The 20,687-nt window shown below is 39.7% G+C and overlaps 1 protein-coding gene and 1 long non-coding RNA gene across 2 annotated transcripts; one reads left to right on the top strand and one right to left on the bottom strand.

Annotated features, from left to right (window-relative positions):
* Nucleotides 1-1,417: 1,417 nt before the first annotated feature.
* On the bottom strand, nucleotides 1,418-14,877 carry etnk1 (ethanolamine kinase 1). Its single transcript, XM_085436050.1, has 8 exons — nucleotides 14,538-14,877; nucleotides 12,697-12,956; nucleotides 11,911-12,051; nucleotides 9,563-9,705; nucleotides 5,403-5,486; nucleotides 5,141-5,301; nucleotides 4,022-4,095; nucleotides 1,418-3,787 (listed from the first exon to the last, which is right to left on the bottom strand). The coding sequence occupies exons 1-8, from the start codon at nucleotides 14,682-14,684 to the stop codon at nucleotides 3,715-3,717; spliced, it is 1,083 nt and encodes a 360-aa protein (XP_085292176.1). The 5' UTR covers nucleotides 14,685-14,877; the 3' UTR covers nucleotides 1,418-3,714.
* A 1,353-nt stretch (nucleotides 14,878-16,230) lies between these two features.
* On the top strand, nucleotides 16,231-16,832 carry LOC146689863 (uncharacterized). The gene is made up of 2 exons (XR_014916140.1): nucleotides 16,231-16,625; nucleotides 16,719-16,832. It is a non-coding gene; the product is annotated as an uncharacterized LOC146689863 (long non-coding RNA).
* The last annotated feature ends 3,855 nt before the right edge of the window (nucleotides 16,833-20,687 follow it).

The raw sequence follows: 20,687 nt of genomic DNA, 5'->3' as shown, positions 1-20,687 counted from the left end.
ATGGCTCCCCACACTCCCTAGCAGATCGTTACATGGAGAAACCTTTGGAATACAAGCATTCTGATCCACACAGGTGTGCACACAGGTGTACACACGGGTATTCACAGACGCGGACTACACCTTTCTTGGCTGCTGCCTCAAAGCACATTGTGCGCTGTCTATCTCGCATGCTGCACAATATCGTTTATTATTTAGTATCTACTGTTAGCTAGTTTATTGTGATGGTGCTGTATTTATGTTGCTCTTTTTTGTTTGCTTTCTCTTGTTTTTTTTTTCTCCATACAGGTGATCCAGGTGTTTGTTTGTTTTTCTTTCCCCTTTCTCACCGTCTCTTCTCCCCTCTGGTTTTCTTTCTCTCCCTCTTTCTTTCATTCTTTCTCCCTGTCCTATCCCCCAGTCATGTCTGTCCCATTTGTAGCAACTGAAAATAAAATAAATACATAATTATAATAAAGGTCAATCAAATGGACCAATGTGGCAAGGCCATGATGATCCACTTGGTAAAATAAATCCGCTTGGCATGTTTCTTGGCCTTAAGACAACAATTCTGATGGCTAAAGATCCAAATGGGACAAAAAAAAAAAAAAAAAAAAAAAAAAAAAAAAAGGATCTGAAGATGTTGTGTAATACTACAACCTGAAACGACAAATAGATCGTCTCCTGTACAGGCCAATGCAAAGGGAAAAAAAAAAAAAAAAAAAAAAAAAGTAACAACAGCTGTGAAATGGAATAGTCCAAATCACCAAAGTAAACTGGACCTGGGCTTGTTGCAGGGATCTGAAGTTACTAAACATTTTTTGAGTGTATGCACTCACACTTAGGACCATATAATAATAAATATGTGCGTGATGAAAGTTGGGCAGCACGCTAACGTCCTTACTCCACTCTGTATGCTCGTATGGGTCTGACTCTTTCACTCCTTTGATTTTTAACTCGTACTTTTTTCTTTTTTGTCTTTTTGTCAAGTCTGTCTTTGTACAGACCTGTCCTGTTCTCCGTCGTTTTGTACATAACAGTTTTTGGGGCAAATAAAATGCAAGTAGGGATTAAAACTGCAAAATTAATGATTACCGGTGCTGGAAATGCTAGCGCTTGATGTCACTTGGATGAATGACCAAATGTTTCTCCCCCTGAAAACGTTACGACCAAATAAAGAGAAGCAACTTTTCAGGAAAAAAAACAAACAAAAAACCTTTCCAGCATTTTCTCAGTGTGTCTGGCTAACTGACATTCCCTTACCGTTTGTAGAGCAGCGCTGTTTCACTCTATATGACCCATAAGAAAGGGGAAGGTCAAAATTGTAAGATTTCAATTAAAATGAACTTTTAAATGAAAATTCAGTGACACCTGCTATATACCCCCCCCCAGTCCAATATTAAAGCCACAGGGGGAGAAAAAAAAAAGACAAAAGCAGACATAAATGTAAATATACTTTATTTTTAAGCATATTTAGTTTTTCCAGTTTCACTCTTTACATTGAGCAGTTTTTCCACCTTAATTCATTTCTTAGAAAAAAAAAAAAACCTCCCTCTATGTACACATATTCACATGAGAAAAAAAAAGCTATCATTACGTTAGTTATACATATAAACATATGCTACAGTGGCCAGAGTTTAACCTTTCCCCCTCCAATAATGTTAAATATAAATGCATTTCTAAGATGTAGTGGTTCAAGTTAAAAGACTAGAGAGATTACTCGATATACAGTGAAAATGCACTCATCCAGTTTAATTATTCAGATGGATTTTTTGTACACTTAGTCTTGTCTACTATCTTAATACTCCAAACAACTTTCCGAGAGACCCTTTAGAAATGTTCTCTCAGCACAATCCAAACCAGCAAATTAAAAACCCTTTACCACCAAGTAGATGGTTGGGTTTATAAGTCACAGGTTAAAAGACAAGAATTTCTAATTTACCCTAGGTCCAACAGGAGAATTTTATTATCTATCCATCTTAATCCTCCAGCATAAAAAAGCAACACTTAATTAAAAACAGAAGAGTAATAATCCTTAAGTTCATTGCTTTGAGTGAAAAATAAGACTTAAAAAAAAAAAAAAAAAAAAAGGCACAAAGGCAGACTGACACTTCTATATGTATTTATAACTGCATGAGTATGAGTGGACAACTTTGTGTCAATAACTGCTTTCACCGAGCTCTGCAAACGTGTGATTTTGTTTTGGACTAAACAAAAACCAGTTGCAAGAGTTGCTGGGTCATGGTCACATTTAAACAGTGTAAGGATCTGAAACGCTTAGGTTCTTCTAAACATTTTTCTTGCAAGTGTTTACGGCGATCAGCACTTTGGTGTCTGCTTGTTAAATCACCGAGAGCTACGCTTTCTTAGTTTTCATAAAAGTTCCTAAAAGATTCTTTTAAAAACAGTTTGTTTAAAGAGTTCTTTACCAACTTCAATAGTTATTGCTGTTAAAAATTATCTTCAAGTTCCACTGGCAGCCTGAGATAATCATTTTGACTTTCTTTTACCAGAATTCCACTTTTCCATACCATTTAACATCCATCATTTAACATGATAAATGCCAACTCTGCTTCAAAAATCTGACAGCCAGCAAGGCCACGTCACACACACCTCTAAATGAGAACGTGTTCACAAAATGCTTAGTCCTTGGAGCTTTAGGACAAAAGTGATTCATAATATTGACGAAGACTCCAAATCCTTCCCTATCAGGATGGACGCTGCTAACTTACCACGTGAAATCCACCAATTTTACAATCTAGTACTACAAGTGCGGAATGTAAAAATTACAGTAAAATGTATCTTTGTGTTAAGTTAACAAAAGTGTCAAAAGTAACAAAACTAGAAGTACAGTGAGAACTACTGTCAAACCAAATGGCTTTTCAATGATCTACAACCATTTCATTTAAGGAAGATTTTAGAGGCAAACACAAGCTGCTCCCCTAAAACCCCCTTTTCTACCTTTACAAAGTAAAACATTTACTACATGGCTATTCTTAGGCACCACCCATGCATGGACAGGAAATGTAGGGGGTGGGGGTGAAAACAAGAATCACAAGACAGACCTCAAGTGTTTTTGGTGTGGCGTGGCTCCTATCACATGGGACTGAAAGACAGGACTGGCCTTTCCATGTTAGCATTTTCTACCATTTATCTTGGCTCCTTGGCAAATAAAGCAGGCTTTATTTGCCCGTTGTCATAAATGTGGTCTATGACTTGGCTGGTTCTGAGGGGGTTTACCCATGAATGTGATATTAGGAAGGTGTCTAGGCAGTCAGATTAATGTCTGGACAACTTTTAAAGAAAGACAAAAAAATAAAAAAATAATGCTGGTAGTTGCCATGTATTTGCTCACATGATGCTTCTTCTCTGCCTTAGACAGAGCTGAGCCATCTGAAGAGCTGCTTATAAATACAATAAGCTGATATGCAAATATCAACTGAATTGATAATGAAAATAAATTTAACCAAGTGGACTTCACATTATAGCGGATCTTAAAATTGGTCCTTCACACACCCATGTTGACAGTATGGGCTTTATCCTGATTAACAGTGTTTATCATTGCCCGTTCAGTCTTTATGGATGTGGACTTTAGAGGGGATCTTCAGAAACTAAACTGGACTCAGAGTCTGGCTTCTTCTCAACAGGGACCTCTAGAGGGCACTCTGAGGTCATCGTGTGAGGTGCAGAGCAGGTTTGAGGACGAAGAGGAGATGATGATGAGGGAGGTGCGGGCTTTTATTCTGGTAATTTTAGTGCAGCCGCTTCTGGTTTCATCTTGAAATACTGGTTAAACCGCAGGACTGCATATCTGATTGTAAAGTAGAGACACACAGCAGCAGTGCCAGCAGTGAGATAAATATGTACGTGACATGTTACCACGAAATGCCAGTGCAAAAATAACAGAACATCCTAAAATATCCATGTGGATGCTTAACATTTTGTTCTTAAACGTGATTAAGTTACTAAATTGTGCTTGCCACACCAAGATATAACGGCTCAAAGAAAAGTGTGCTCGCTAGATTATTTAAAGATGGCAACTTACCCCAAGAAGTCAAAGTCGATGGTGGAGAATCTGGCCTGAATCAGAGCCCAGAGACCCCAGAAAAAATGAGAAGCCTTGGCAAAAAGGAGACAGAGAGAGAAAGGTTCACCGTGTGCTCACAGTCTAAAAGTACATGTCATTTCCAATTATCGAACATGACACACACAAGTACGTATAAAACTAGAGGCCCTATGGCAGCAATTACAAACAGCTCACACAGAAATACAATTGTTTCAGTTGCCCATCCTCCACACTGCCCTCTATTCCTCTTTAGAGTAAACCAGGCAGAATCTGTCTCACGGGACAACGGCGAGTCTCACCAAGGCTGCAAGTTATCTTTAGTTATTGTTACCCATGTGGTGGCTAGATTAGTGAGTGTGTCAGTCATCCTTCTCTCATATTCAGAGCAGGTAGTTTATGTCTGTGTGATCTGTATAACATGCACCACTCTGACCCAACAGCTTACAGTGTGGAGAATCATTCGGAACAAGCCCTAAGGACCGCACTGTACTTGGTCAATGTCTAATGTTAATGCTTTATTTTTGACCATTTTGGGGGAAAGGCTGAATTATACAGAAGTAACATTTGTCTGTTCAGGTAACTATTTTATCTTTTTAAACTACAGAGTAAATATTTGTAGTAGTTCAAGACTTCAAGTGACAAGTTTGCTTTGCAGGCGGTTCCTATTATTTTCTCCAAAGCACATGTGCGTTTAGTCACACAAAATAAATGTGGGTGATCGACACCATTACTAGAATACTGTTGGAGTTCTTAATAGAGTTTGTTTTGTGATAAACAACATTTGATGAGAGACACAATATAAAGTGCACCTTTGTGGCCAATCCCTCACAGTAACACTAATATACCAGATTTATAGTAAGCTGGTGATACGGTAGCTCAAATACTTAATCCAGAAAGGCTAAAATAAAAAAATAAAATAAATGCAGCTTGGTCTGATAAACTGTAGACCAGGTGCAGCTTTACTGTAACAGTGCAAACATTCGGCTTAAAATGATTATTTTACTGAAGCCAGGCTGTGTCTGTTGTGTTCACTTCACATCCAACTACCAATCCATCCATTATTGAGTAGATGACGCTGGACCAACTACAAATACTTACCAGGGCAAACTGGTTGACTTGGACATAGAGGCTCTCCACTTCTCTGTCAGTGACTGCACTACCTTGGCCTTTGTGTTCCTTATAGGCTTCGAGATAAGAATGCAGCCACTGAAGCTGAAAGTCCCGCCCAGGGTAGTGACTATAGTCCACTTCATTCAGGCCTATAAAACAGAAATAATAGTAAATATTGTGCATCTATACCATAGCAAAGCAGCAAACACAAATTACTTTCACATATGTGAGTGGTTTGAGTTACACTTACCAGCAAACTCATTGAAATGGTTCCCAATGTCATAGGCTTGGTAATTGTACCCAGTGTACTCGTAGTCAATGAACTTTACATTCCCTGGGAACAGAAGCGTCATCATTTAGACAAAGACACGAGGAGGCAGACATTACAATGATTATGTTGCATTTCCCTTTGATAACTCAGAATGTCAAGGTTTTTCATGTAATTTCCTATCTTTCTGACTTCCTAACTGGACTGGCACGGTTACTGAGCTAGTTTTAAGGGCTGATGAGTAAGAGTTTGCATTTTGAATGTAGCAGAAGTGTTGAGGAACAGACAATTTTGATGAAACAAACATCAAGATGTGCATGTCTGTGTTCATTTGAAAGCTGAGTTATAAATCTTAAGGCAGCTGGAACATATTAGCAGAAATCAAAGAGTACAGAGCATGCTGTAATACGTGAAACATGTGCAAATGGTAAAGGAAAAGGAGCAGAGCCTGCTTCTCAGAGAACATTTGTTTTGGACACAAACACAGAGTAAAAGGAAAATGGCCAAGTCAATGTTATGCTTTGAAGACAGAAACAAGGAAAACGGGGCACAGGGAACAAAAGGAGGAAGATAATAAAATACAAAGAGATACAAAGAAGAGAGACATTTCACACACGTGAAATAAGTAGCCGGTGAGCAGCCAAAGCAAATGTACAGCAACCACACTATTTGATCCATGCTCTCAGAAAGTTCAAGTTCCACGTACTTACAAGCACAAGTCAACTTACAAGTTCTAAGAAACTACGCACCAGCAGTGATGATGGCTGAAGACAAACAGGAGCAACAACTCTCAGCTTAACTGAGAGCTTCAGACAAATTCTCGTGATGTGTATGAGTCACACACACACGCCCATAAGTGCACACACAAAATCCCACACAGCCGCTAATGTAGGCACCAGTTTCAGGCCAGGTTTGCAAAATATATGCACTTATATTTACTGTCATTTGGAATCTGATGTAAGAGCATGGAAGGTAAAATTCAAAGAATATGGTGCTGCGTGAGTGCATCTGCAGGTTGCTGAAAATGTGATTTCACTGCACAGACAATGAACAAAGAGAGAAGCATCCAGTCAAAGTCAAAATGCAAACACTTACTTTCACAAGCCCAGTTGTTACAGAGACATTAACAAATACAGATTTTTTTTTAACAGTACTTTTAATTAAATGTCTCTACTCTACTAATTATTTTTGGCTTTAGCTAGCTTCTTTACCCTAGTGTATGGAACATTAGATTTTGAGTTGGTGCTGGACTACAAAGAAAGACACTTTGAGGTGGGTTACCAGCCGGCGTGTGGGTCCTAGCGGGACACAACTGAACACCTCCGGGCAGTGGCTATAGCCCCCCTGTGCAGCAGATGAAAAGGTTGGGGCAAACATCTTTCACACATGCTCACTCTCACTGACACAGTTGTCTTTTAGCCATTCTTTCACACCCATTCCATCAAGCCTAACCACCACCCCTTGACTTAACACTCCCCTTCATCACTCCCTTCCTATTGGTCCGCTGAATATCCAATAGCCTAACATCACTACTGCTTCTGCAAAGTAGCTCTGAGAGGCTTGCTGTTAGCTGCTGAGCTGCAGACTTACAGGGCTTTGGGCCAGAGTCAAGAGATTTGGTTTTTTTGAAAAAGAAAAATCTGAGCAACAGTTAGAGTGGGGAGAGTAAAAGATCCTGTGACTGGGACCGAGAGACAGGAACAAGCAGGAAAATGTAATACAGCCTTTGTTATAAGTGTGCGACAGCTTAAAAAAAACCCAAAAAAAAAACAAGAAAAAAAGATGACCGCTTCCAGCTCTTTTGTTTATCAATGCAGGAAGTGGTAGCTTTTCTGCTGTCACGTTAGCAGACAAGTGGTTTCAAGTCAGCAGCTACAGCTGAACAGAAGTGACAGGAAGTGGCATGGAAGTCATTCAGTTTCTTTTTATGCCAACTCAACAAAAGGGTGTAAGTGCACTATAAGACAGCAACTGCATTTACAAAAACGACACCTTAGACAACTGAGTGGGCGCAGCCAGAAATACAATAAAGTTTGCTTGGAGCTGAAAGGCCCAGAGTTTATTGTGGTGTCATTCCATTACAGTTGTCATTTGTACATGTGGTTTAGTTCTGTTTGGATGTTTGAGGGAGATACAATTACACTAGATCTTTTTATCCAGTACTTATTGAAGATTGTAATATGCTTCTGCAATTCCACAAACATGCATATTGAGTGCCCAAACTTTTACATGCCTATACAAGAAATTAACTTTAGAGTACAGGCTCCAGGCGATGTTGCATTTCTGTGTGGAGGAATTTAAGAGTGTTGCATTGTCATGCAAAGCCGGGTGACACCAGAACTTTTCCCTTGCTCAGCCTTCGCCTGATGTGCAACACAGATTTTATTCAAGTTCTATAAGTGGCAACACTCTCTCAGAAATATATTTGTATGCAGGAGTTTTTTTTAGGCGCGCCCTGGCAAAATGTTTTTTCACAAGCTTTATAGTTATATCTTTTTATTGAAAGTTAGATTATATTCTTTATTGTTACTGTCAACTATTCCCATGAAAAGACAATTACTAAGAATGACTTACACATTGTTATTTTTTGACTTTTTAAGCCAGACCTCCAAAAATTGCTACAATTCTTTACCCATTTCAAATAAGTCTCAGTGGTTTTCTTTAAATTGTTTTCAGTCACAAGAGTAAAATAGTGAATTTGTTGACATGACCAGCCAATGAACACACATTTAGTGCAATTAGGAGCATCTATTAGAGCAATTTGTGAGAAATGTATTGTTAAAAATGAAGTAACTAGGTAGTAAATGCCAACAACACCTTAACTCATACTGTATTTCTCATGAACAAAAGTTGGTCTAGACTTGAACCACATTTGAGGGCTTCATTTTAAATCCACTGTGCTATATTACACATGAAATAATCCCAAAACATGGACCTTTAGCTGTACCTGGATTCAGTGTGGATCTTATCATGGGGTTAGTTTACAGAAAAAAAAACAAACAGAATACTGTATCACCACGTCCTTTTCTTTCTAGTGATTAATAGTGACAAAAAAAAAAAAAAAAAAAAACTGTGAAGAGAAGCAGAAAGCAGCTTTAAAATTTAGCCATTTGAGTGGTGCTCAGAGTTACTTACAGCAAAGACACCTATAAAAATGGGTGTGTAATAACCAGTACTGTAGGAACAATAGTTTGTCAGATGGACAACTGTTGGCCAAGTAGCAAAAGGAAGGTGACAGGAAGATAGTTTAGATAGTTGGCTCCTACTGCTGCCATGAACTCATCCAGATTAGTCTGAGGAGTGGGCAGAGTATGCGAGGGCCCTCAGAGCCGACCGTGTGTGAGGTCTGTCTCTCTCCATTGCCTCCCTGGGGCAGGGTGGGGCAGCCACAGCCTCTGCTGTTATTCCTGAGGGAGAAAGGCTAGACACAAGGAGCTGTAAGAAGGGTCTCGCCCCTCGTCACACACTGACGAGGGGGCTGACAGCTCTTAAACAACCCCCCTCCCACATACATAAATCCACTGGATTCATAGGCTGGTATAATTGCAGTAGCTCAGTGCACAAGTAAGTTTACCCGAAGACTGTTTGCTTCACATTCACACCAACAAAAATGGCAACATAGCACCAAAAACATATGCTGCCAGTAACACAGACTATGTATGTAGCATGATGCAATGATGCTGCTTTTTCAAGCTGATAACATTTCTAATTGTATTTTCAACACAGAATTAGAACGACAGATTAGACAAATTTAGAAAACAGAATAAATCCATGAGTCAAGGCTTTTCTCTTTGCACAACTTTTTACCCTAACAGCCATGACTTTTTACTAGGTATTTTGTATTCTTGTACAGCACTTTGGTCAACGTTCCTGTTGTAATTAAATGTACTATATAAATAAATAAACTATAACTATGACTTTGGAGAAATGATTTAATCAAGAGCCTTAGCCAAACTCACAGATTGTCTTGTCTGACCGTTCTTATTCTACAGCTACCGTCCAATGCAAACACTGACAATGAGTGTAGCATGTGACTAGGGTTGAAATCATCTAATTAATGCAATCATATCTGGGTACAGGGAGCAGTGTAGTTCGCACTCAGTCACACAGAAAAGTATGCGACTACACCCCGTCATACTCACCTTCCTTCTGGTTATAGATGATGTTTTTGCAGAGAAGGTCGTTGTGGCAGAGAACGACGGGGGAGCCGAGCACAGACAAGCTCTGCTGGAGCCACAACAGCTCTTCTCTGAGGCTCCGTGCGCTGGGAACCTCCCTGCTCAACCTGAAAGAGGCAGAGAGTTTACAAGTTGGTTACAAAGTTATTCATAGACTGCTCAAAAAAAAAAAATTAAAGGACACAGATCAGATCTCAATTTAGAGGAGGGGGGGCTTATATCTATACTGATACGAACTGGGTAGCACGTTAAAAACAAAAGAGTTATTCTATTGGAGTGAGGTCCAAGGACTTTGTCTCGCTACCTAATGGCTTTCAGGGTGCTGCTGCCTAGCCAATTCTGGTATTCTAATACAATTGCCAGTCGGGCTCCACGGCGCTGGGCAGTGAGCATAGAGTCCACTAAAGGACTTTAGGACCTCAGGTTTTTTTGTAGAGTTCTGGTAGTGCTCATCCTGCTCCTACTTCCACAAAGGAGCGAATACCAGTCCTGCTGATGGGTTAAGGACTTTCTATGGCCCTCTCCAGCTCTCACAGAATCTCCTTCATGCTCTTGAGACGGTGCTGAGAGACACACCAAACCTTCAGGTAATGACACATATTAATGTGCCATCCTGGAGGAGCTGGACTACCTGTGCAACCCCTGTACGGTCCAGGCATCACCTCATGATAGCAGTAGTGACGCTAACCCTAGCCAAACATAAAACTAGTGAAAACAAACAAACAACAAAAACAGTCAGTCCCTCTTTTGTTCATTTCTTTCACAGCAAAGCAGCTGAGACTGCTTAACAGCCACCTCTGCTACTTAACTGACCAGATCAACATCCCAGAAGTTTAACTGACTTGATGTTGTACTCTGATTGAAAAGTGTTACTTTTTTGAGCAGTATTCAATGGGAGATGGAGATGGATAAGTCAGTATGGGGAACCTGAAAGTAGAGGTAGAAACAGAAGTATGGGAGAAAACAGGAACAGAACAACAGGCACTAGAAGGCATGAAAATCAAATGTGGCACTTTATGAGGTGCAAATAGGTACAAGTAGTCTATTTTTGTAGTGTATTGTTAATTTAAATGCAAATATGTATATCACACTTGTCAGTAAAGCCCAGAATGACAAAACGAAACTGAGCAGAAAACAAATAAAGAAGGTGGCTAAGTATCACTACAGGAATTAAAAAAGAAATAAAAATCAGAGATTAAAACTATCAGTTGTTGTATTAAGAGCATCTTTACAACTAATAGCGTTACATTAGAACCTTTTATCAGTGGCATCACTGCTTAAACTGCAATAAGCACAAATCGTGAACACCAGGAACAGAAAATAGACACTGTTCCCACAACACTCACTGGAAGAGAGTTTTGCTCTGTACTTCCTGTTTGGATTGGATTCTTAAAAGACTCGTGTTAAATGAATTCCTTTTCTTTGTTACTTGTAGAATGTGGCAAGAAATTGGAAAGAAGAGTATTCAGTGTCCGTGCTCATTAAACATTCCGACACTTCAGTAAACAAGACTCGAGATGCCACGCCTCTTACACTCCGACTCAACTTAATAGTATTTCTTACAGTATTAATATTTGCTTGACCTGCATGGAACAGCATATAAAGCAAATGTTTGTTTTGGATTCATTTTAAGTGCCAGTAGATTTGAAGGCAGCTATTACTGTTAGACAAAACGGCAAAAGCACGTGAGGGAGACACTGTAATCATAACTCATTTTTATGTTACGCAGCCCCTCTTTTTTTAAGCCATAAATGAGCTACTTTACTATTCTAGGTTGCTGGTCATTGATGTAGCAAAACTTAGGGAAAGACGTGCATAGTCTCTTGGGAATGCAAAACAAATGTCCTGAAACTATGCAAAGGACTTGACGTACTTCCCCAGATACGATCGCCTGATAAATATCCCTGTGTTTTGTCTTTAAAACCTGAGGGATCATGTGACTCACAGATAAAGCTATGAGGTCATATCACGCCATGCTGATAAAAAGGCGTGGCAAATTCATTTTCAGAACTTAATAAAGTCTTTAAAAATACCAAAACCTAAACATAATAGTAGTAATAAACATTACATAACCACTTTTCTTACAATGCCAACTCTTGATTCTTGATCCTGTATGAAACAGTCAATTGAAGTCATGTGTGAAAAAAGGGACATATACATAGTGTAAGCGAGCTGAACAATATATGAAATGCATTTCACTTCTTTAGACAGTAGAAGTGAAACTCAACTGGGCTTTGAGACATATGAGAACCTGAGTACTAACCAGCTCTCTAACAGATCTGGCAGACTAAGTCTGATCTATGTGGTCTCACCTGGCATTCTGCTCAGGGTCCTTGAAGGATTTGGGGATGAGAGTAAAGTACTTGCCCATCTTCAGCCACAGGTCAGACTGGGGTAACCAGCCATTATGGGCGTGTATGGCGTGGTACCTGGCCAGCTGCCTAGCAATGAGCCTGCAAGGTAGAAAACAAGAAGACTGTAACTACAACAGCAAGCAGCAACACACAAATGGGCTATAAAAGGAGGGGAATTGCTTTAACTTTATTATGGATCAGATTATGCAGTCTTGTCAGTAAGTAATTATTTAAAAAAAAGAAACCTGCTTTCAAAAAGTTATTAAAGTTAAAGCTAACAGCATTTAATGTGTCTTATTTAAACTCGTGGTATATTTCAAGAAAAATTAAAAACCTTACAACTGAAAACGAACTTATTCTGTCCTCAAAAACTGATTTCTGGGATGTAGTCAATTGCTGTCTTTATGGCTTTTCCCAGTTAACTGAATGGAATTGACTGCTTCATACTCTTTCTGCAAGTTGTTATAGACTGTAACTGAGAGCCATGCAATCAAATGGTTCATGTCATTTTTGTAAAGGGAATAAAAAAAAAAAAGCTACATCCAGCTAAAAGGCTAATATTTGGAGCCTAGAATGTGCCGATACAATCAACCAAAACACTGGTGCAGGTATTGCACAACTCTGTTCAGAATTTATTTTTAGCCTCAGACAGGTAGGCGGTGAGGTGGTAGAGCATACAACACCCAAAGTCAAGTGACACTGTAGAAGCTCCATTTTGCATAGCAAGATTTTTTTTTTTTTTACCTAAAAACAGGCTGGCTGCGAATGTGCTCAGGCTCCAGTGCAGTTCCTTGCAGAAATTCATAGCACAGACCATTGTTGAAGGTACAGTAAAGGCGTGGGGCACAGCAGTGTGCATGCAGTACTCTGAAACCCTTCACCTCATTTTCCCTATCGATCAGCAGTTCTGTTTTGTTGCCATAAATACGGACCAGAACCACATCCTGCATGGTTGCACCCACGTAGCAGCCAAGCAGTTTATTGGTTATTCCATCTGTGAAAAACTGCAGAGGGGAAGACAAGAGCAGAGGACAGATTAACCAGTGGGATTTCATCTGTCCCATTCTTCAAAATTTGAACTTGACACCTACAATTAGAGGAAGTGGAACTGTCCACATGATTCTATTTAAATTCTGAGCCTGAGAGCCCACACCTTTTTGGCGTTACATAAGTTCTGAGAGGCGTCAGAAGTGGCAAAATACTGCAAAACAAAGCGGAATCCTACAAAAATTTGGGTTGTGTCATTTTGGCTGATTTTCGCTTTACAATCTCTGAACACTTTTGTAAAGGTTGAAGGGTCAGCATACCAACCCTAATTGTTTACTCCATCTAGGATTGACGGAGAATGACAGGACTGTCAGGAATTTTATTTTCCATTAGATAGCAATGGCTGGCATTTGCTGACTCCCCACTTTGAGCTCATTGATGAATAATACAGGCAAGAACAGCAGACGCCCTGACAAGCTTTCATTCTCACTATTTACCAAACACCTCCACTTTGTTCGCAGAAAGGAAAATACCACTTTCTGGGTGTCTGTTTATAGTTGTAATGTATACATGTCACACTGTTATCCTGCAGGGTAACGTAAAGTGTTAAACTTTGGAAGATCAATTTGCACTCTCATAAGATTAGATTAAGCCTCTTATGTAAATAGCCCACAGTCATGTTGCGTTTCGAGTCAGTATTTCTTCCTGAACCTTACGTTTAATACATACTTCAATACTGTACTACTGTTAACGCATTCTGTTAAAAAACAAACAATCGACTGCCTTTTATTCGTGAAATCATAAATATAGTAAACTGAAAATATCCACGTCATGACACTTTATTATGCATAGCATCTTTTTAATAGTGCAGGCCATTGAAACACAAAGCTGCAGTTGTCTGATGTCTTGAACTGCAAACTGGAATAGTTCGGTTAAAACGTGTTCCGAATATAGCCAGATATGTGTGTCACGGGTTAATATGGTTTGACGGTCACACCCTGACACAGCGTAGCATCAGCATCCACTGAGTGAGGACAATATAAAAGTGTGTGCTGCATAAGGGTGTGTGGGAAGAATAAGCAGCATGAACATTTACTTGCAACAAGAACATCTAGCGAACAGTTTAGCGTCGGCGATATTATGAGCCCGCATCTGCGCAGTCAAATCAATCGTTCTTTAGCGCAGTCCCTACATAAACGTACACTTGCAATTTCTTTCTTTCTTTCGGTTTTCTTTTTTTTTTTTTTTTTTCCATTTTTTGCGTGTGTCGTGTAACGAAAAAAAACCAAACAAACAATAAGACATACAAATTTAAAGATCAACTATTCACTGCGTTCATTTCCTGGTTTGGTGGTTTGGTGGCGACTCACAAAAATGAAGTCATCCGACCTGTTTAACCGTTAACAGTTAATGTACGACACCAGTAAATATTTAACATCGGCAACAGTTTTTAAGTGGTTTACTCCTTAATAGCTAACGTCCCTTTTTTTAAACGGTAAAGTTATAAATACTTGATATGTGGGAGAATTAAAAGCTATGGTAAAAATCAGTAAATATTTCACATGAAATGAAAGTGCGTGTAATGAAATAAACCGCACCTTCATTTTGATCTCGAACGGCCTCCAGCTTGGTCTCAGCTCCTTCATCAGTTTCAGTGCACCAGGTCTGTAGTCGTTCTCGTCAACTGTCACATCTATTTTGGGCACAGCGGGAGCCTCGTCGGGAACATGGATGTAGCTAGCCATAGCGGAGTCGATATTTGTTGAAATACTTGAAATATTATTATTATTATTTTGTTGTTGTTCTTAAACTGCAGTGCACCTATCTGCTTCCAAATGCGCAATGTATGAAACTGCTCGAAGACCAGCACAGGGTATATAATCCCTGAGTCCTTGCTGTGCGGCAACGCCTCTCAAAAAGCCCCACCCACCAGGGGAAAAAAGATGTTCTCCTGATGCATGCTGGTAATCGAATGACCAAAAGAAGCGCATGCTCAAAGACTTAGCGCGCACCGGTGGCGGAGCTTAATTTTTAAAAATGACATCCTGCTCATGGAAAAAAAACCAAGTCATGTTAATTAATTGGCAGAGATGCAATGCAAGCAAAAACAACAACAACAACAAATTACCAGATAAAAAACGAACAGCAATCAAATATATCACTCAAAATCCTCGACCTTTTTTGATTATTTTTATTTTGCGGCGGCGGCGGTCGCTGGTGTTACACACAAGCGTACACTTTTGCATGAGCAAACCGTCACGCTACTGCCGTCACATCCGCAATCTACTTGAATGAAATCCTCTGCGTGACACGTCTGGGCTTAACGTTAAACGTTTACGCTAAAAGTGAGACGACTAATTTAGGCCGACAAGGAGAGGGTAAATCTGCTTAAATATCTGTATTAATGAAGCCACTCAACCAGTACTAACGTTATAACTTTTCAATAAAAACTAAAAGTGTATCCGTCACTAAGATAGTGATCGCTATGTCAAGTCTTATTCGTAGCACGATGGATACGCCTTGCGTTTTTACAGTCTGATCTTTATCTAAGTCACAGCCAAAGACAATGCACACACATCAATTGGACTTTTCCAGTATTTACTGGAATACTGAGTATTGATTTACAACCACTACTAGGAACTGAGTACTGTATTCCAATAAAACAGATGAGATGTTTGTAGACAGCCCGGGTGTTCACCAGTTTACATAAAAAAAAAAAAAAGCCTGTAAGTGCGGTGGGGAAAGTCACATTATAAGGACAGCATGAATACTCATCTCAAATCCTTTAATTTTGAATGATGAAATCTTCATAAAGTGAGAGAGATAACCATAATAGTCTACTTTGAGCAAGGAGTTGGCAGTAGTAGGAAGGAAGAACGCCCTTTAAAAGGAAGAGCTCTTTTGCAGAACCAGGCTCAGGAAGGCAATCTTAGAGGCAAACACAACTGGACTTCATGAGGTTTTTGCAGATATTTTGGTTCTTTAGTTCTACAACAACACCTAGTGGGGTCAGTTGCTTTGGAGTTGTTACTGAGAGTCGTTAACCCACTATTTATTTATTTACCGTGTGATAACAGACATAGGACATGCCAGTCGACAGGTGAAACCTCTGTGAGATGTTACAGAGTATAGCATGGTGGAAAAGGATGGAGAGAATCTCCCCCTAAGCTTTTGGGTTGGCATTTCTTTAGATTTTGTTTTGTATTAATTGCATGCTTTGGTGTTTTTTTGTGTTTGATGTGAGGTGTGGGCCACACCCATGTGGGAGTGGAGATTCTACTCTAGGCCAGCTATTTGGAGTTGAATACAGGGAGCAGCTGATTGGGGATGATTGGAGCCCTTCTCTATAAAGGGGAGAGGAAACAGAAAGTAGGGGTTGTTGTTGTTTTTTTTAGTAGGACACTGGTGAAGCAGGGAAGCCTCGAAGATCCAGGATGAAGTGTGCACATTTTAATGGAAAAGATTTTTAACCTGGCCTGGTTTTGCTTTTAAAATAAACTGAGGATGTTGGAGGGAGGACTCATTCTTATCGGGATGTGAGTGGATGTGCTAGAAGGCAGGAAAACAAACACTGGACTGGAGACTCTCTGTGCCCCTGACAAGGAAACTGGACCAGTTTTGGGGAAGTTCCAGCTCCCAGGATGTGATGTGGAGACCCAGCCTCGAACGAAGTCAGGCCTGAAAAGGTGGGTGGCAAGCCTTTTTGAGGAAGCTGCAGGATTGATACGTTTTGGCTGCTTGTTCTTCCAAGTGACCACCTTTCCCCTGTTTGTAACCAGGCTAACAACCCTGACCGCGGTGGCTTTGGGCCTTGGATTCCTGGCCAGAGTTGTGTCTTCAGCCAGTAGTTTTACCTGGAGAAAGAACAAATAAATCTTGTGTAACCCATTACAGTGTGCGTGTGGTGGTTCGTTACTGGTCAATATTAGAGCTACTACTTTCTTGTACGGAGGCCATTTTGGGCCTTACGTAACAGAGACATTGCCCAATCTCACCATTAAATTAGTTATTGACGTCACCTGAGGTAAGGTAAGAATGGGGATTGAAACGCCTAGGGAGGAGTCAGTCATTGTAAGTAGCTAATACCTGGTTTTCTAAGCCATCACCTCATTTTGAGAAAATTCATTCACAGAAACAATATTTGTTCATAGAAACCATCCTGTCTTCCTGGTCCAAAAGGTTAACATTGGGGTCCTCAAAAGAGTGCCCTTTGTCCTTAAGGCACAGATGTACACCTGAGTCTTGTCGTGTTGAGGTGGCTCTCCTATGTTGAGACATCTTTGCTGATATAATGAAGGCCCAGTTAAGGTTAACTGCATGTTTTAAGTGCTTTCTTTGCATTTATGTGTTCCCTTTCTTTCCCTTCTTCTTTAGAGGGAAAATGTTTTTGTCAGTGGTGTAGGGTCCTCAACACCCCAAGGTCCCACCACCCACTGGTGCTCCAGTGGGTGGGGGAGTCAAAGAATAGGTACTTTGTGTGCGTTTGTGGTTTTCTGATGAACTTCAGCATGGGAGGTTTCATCCTCCTCAATGCACCTGCAATCTATTCCCAACCCTGGGGTGTTTAAACCCCAAATCACACCCTGCCTCAGGTGACGTCAATAGCACACATAATGGTGAGGTTGAGCAATGTCTTACAATGGTTTCAACTGTCCTCTTGGTGATGGGTGTGACTGAACGGCAGGGGCACCTCCGGAATATTTTTTTTTTTTTTTTTTTTTTTTTTTTTTTTTTTAGGGGTGGCCATATTAAAACAAATATAAATGTGCCAAAAAAAATAATTTCCACTATTATATTATGCTGTTGTGAAATATAGGTTACTTGGAAAAGGACACATATATTCAGTTACCTCTTCTAAATGCTAAGATGAAAACAGAGCATTAGTAATGTCCTTAATTTATATATCCGCAAGGCCAGTAATGTTGTGGGGATGGAACTGGTGTCGGAGAGGCAGATGTTGTCTAAGATAAAGACAATGTTGGATAATACCTCCTGCCCACTCCATGACATGCTGGCTAGCCATAGAGCATGTTTAGTGGGAGACTGAGATTACCAAAAAGCACCACTGAATGACGCAGGAAATCATTCCTGCCTGTGGCCATCTCCCTGTACAACTCCATCTAACACACTGTAAACACTGCAATAGTTACACCCTTTTTACACACGCTCTTTTCTACTCTGTAATATTCTTGTTGATTTTCTTGATATTTATTTATAATCACCTCTGTCAATCCTTGATATTTATTGAGTGATTTGTATATATCGTGCTATTTCTTAAATCTAACATATTGTATTGTTAAATAATCTAGTCTGTTACTGTACTGGAGCAACTGTAACCCTCAGTTATTTCTTTAGGGATTAATAAAGTATGCTGATTCAGATTCATGTTTATGAATTCTTTATAATCACCCATGCCAGGGTGTGGGGGACTGGCCACCACCCAAAATTTGGGGGTAGTTGGGACTTCCAGTCAATCAGTCAATTAAAACAGATTATTAAAGATTTCAAAATCTTATTTGGTTTTCATATTTGCCTATATTCAGCGATATCAACTTTAATAGCAGGAAATTAACTAGGCATATAATTCTTTTCTGTCTTTTTTGCCATACTAATGTTTATGCCTGATCTCAGTTGCTTAGTAACACACAATCTGTCTACAGTGGCACCTGGCATCTCAGCCCTGCCCTCCACTCCAGCAGTTTGCATATAAACAAGGACTTGAATTTTATCTTGATTCATTTGGCCACCTAAGCAGTGTTGACTTACCCTGTAAACAATTCCCCATTTTCCACCTGTGCAGGTACACCAGGGAAAACCACTCAGTGCAATCACAGTGTCAATTCCTGCTGATTGCTGGGCAACTCCAACTGACCAAAATTGGAAAATGTGGTCTAGCCCAGAGAAACTTTAACAGCAGCAGGAGTAGCAGCAGAGGAGTTTGTTGTTCATGTTTCTTTACTAAAAAGACAAGGATATCATTCTGTGTTGCACAGTTGTTGTTGCTCATTTACATCGCTATTTTTAGTCACTTTTCAAGTCCAGTGAGTCAACTCAACCTTTGGTGCTCACTCAGCCAATCAGTCAATAGATGTGACTAAATAAAAGCACTGACCTACAAACACAAGCCTAAAGGTAAACATATACGAGAATTGAGTGGGTGGGCGTTCTGGTCATCATTAAATCATTACACCTTTAATGTTTCTTGTCCTTTGTCATTTGGTGGGTTTTCAAGTAGTTATACCACAAAAGCAACGTCTCACAGTAACAATGGGCAGCACAATCTAGATTGTTGCTGAGGCCTGGGAGGAGCTCTAGTTACTGCTCAGGCTGAAATCTGATCACGAGTTACTAGGACAACATAGAAACAAAGAGATTTTCCTTTTCGCTCTCACGTAGAACACGTTTGCCTATTAAAATCAATGGGTCAAGTGAGTGTTAGTGCATGCCATTTTCATACTACCCCGTGTATCTTATACCTCAGTATATATCTGATTTAAATCAACCATGATTAGTTTAAACCATGACAAAGTGATGGATTTACAGTGCTGTGGAAAATCTCCAGCCACACCCATTTCTATTTATTTACCTCCAAGCAGCTAGACTTGGAATTTTGAAAAGTGCTCTTGAGCAATAGTTTTCAATACTCTCTGAAGGTTTTTTAACATTTTCTTTTAGACACTGGCTACTTTCTCACTAATTTTCATTTCTTTAATGAATGAAAGATAATGCAGTTTCATGGGTATAAAATTGTATTTTGGCATCAACAAGAATATTTCCAAAGAGCTATTGGTAATAATAATAATAAAAACAAAACTTGGTGTATGTCAACGTGATGTGCAGGGTGTCCTTAAAAAATTTATAAAACTGTCAGGCCTAAAACCTATAGCAGATGAACAGCATTTGTCTTTAAGCAATATGAAGAAATCCAGCAATAAGAGATGCCTCTCGCCCTCCATCTACTGTTCACTGAAGCCTCATCAGAAATCTTCTCACTGGAAGCGTGGATGTCAGGAAGCCATTCTTAATGAAGGGAAACAAGGAGAAAAGGCTACACAATAACTGGGCTGAAAATCTGAAGCAACTTATAGAGGGATGAATAACAGTAAGTGTCTACAGCCATCTGTAAAGCCTGGTGGAGGCTCTGTCATGTTTGGGACTGCATTAACCATTGGTGTCTAATGCGATTGGTCAAAAACCATGGAATTATGAACACAGAAAAGTACAATCAGATTTTGAATAACCATACATACCATCTGGAAATATTTGAAATGGAAATGGCTTCAATTTCAATGTGACAATGATCCCAAAAACAGATAACGCAGTAAAAGCATACCTAGATAGAAAAATGCACAATGGACCACTATCAGTCATGGACTGGCCTCCACAAAGCCTGGGCTTCAATATTACTGAGTGTGTGTTCATCTTAACAGAGAACAGAACAAGAGACAGCCAATATCCAAAGAAGAGCTTTGAATATCATTCAAGATGCCTAGAGAACTATTCCTGAAGACTGCTTAAAGAAATGACAAGAAATGTCGCCTAAGAGAGTTCAGGCTGTGTTGAAGAATAAAGGTGGTCATACCAAATATTGACTTTCAAGCTTGTGCAAATGTCCACGTCTGTTTGCACTTTTCAATAAATTGCTGAACTCTGAAGAAATGGGGGATGGCTCAAGACTTGCACGGTATTGTATATACTCTACAAAAATACTTTTACCTAATACATATTTCAACCAACAATTTAGTGCA

This window comes from Copadichromis virginalis, linkage group LG17 (genome assembly GCF_057382275.1).
Source record: "Copadichromis virginalis isolate Kocher_CV1m ecotype Utaka linkage group LG17, C_Virginalis_male_GT1.1, whole genome shotgun sequence".
In the NCBI taxonomy this organism is placed as follows: Eukaryota; Metazoa; Chordata; class Actinopteri; order Cichliformes; family Cichlidae; genus Copadichromis; species Copadichromis virginalis.
Note: the sequence above shows the minus strand (reverse complement) of the source record. Positions and strands in the feature narration are given on the sequence as shown.

What these genes read in the sequence shown, in the direction of transcription:
- etnk1 (XM_085436050.1), bottom strand. Translation starts at nt 14,684, where the DNA reads ATGGCTAGCTACATCCATGTTCCCGACGAGGCTCCCGCTGTGCCCAAA. An exon ending in GACCCTGAGCAGAATGCCAG is followed by an intron (nt 9,706 to 11,910) that starts GTGAGACCACAT and finishes TGCCTCTTTCAG; the next exon opens with GTTGAGCAGGGAGGTTCCCA. An exon ending in ATCGACTTTGACTTCTTGGG is followed by an intron (nt 3,788 to 4,021) that starts GTAAGTTGCCAT and finishes CTTTACAATCAG; the next exon opens with ATATGCAGTCCTGCGGTTTA.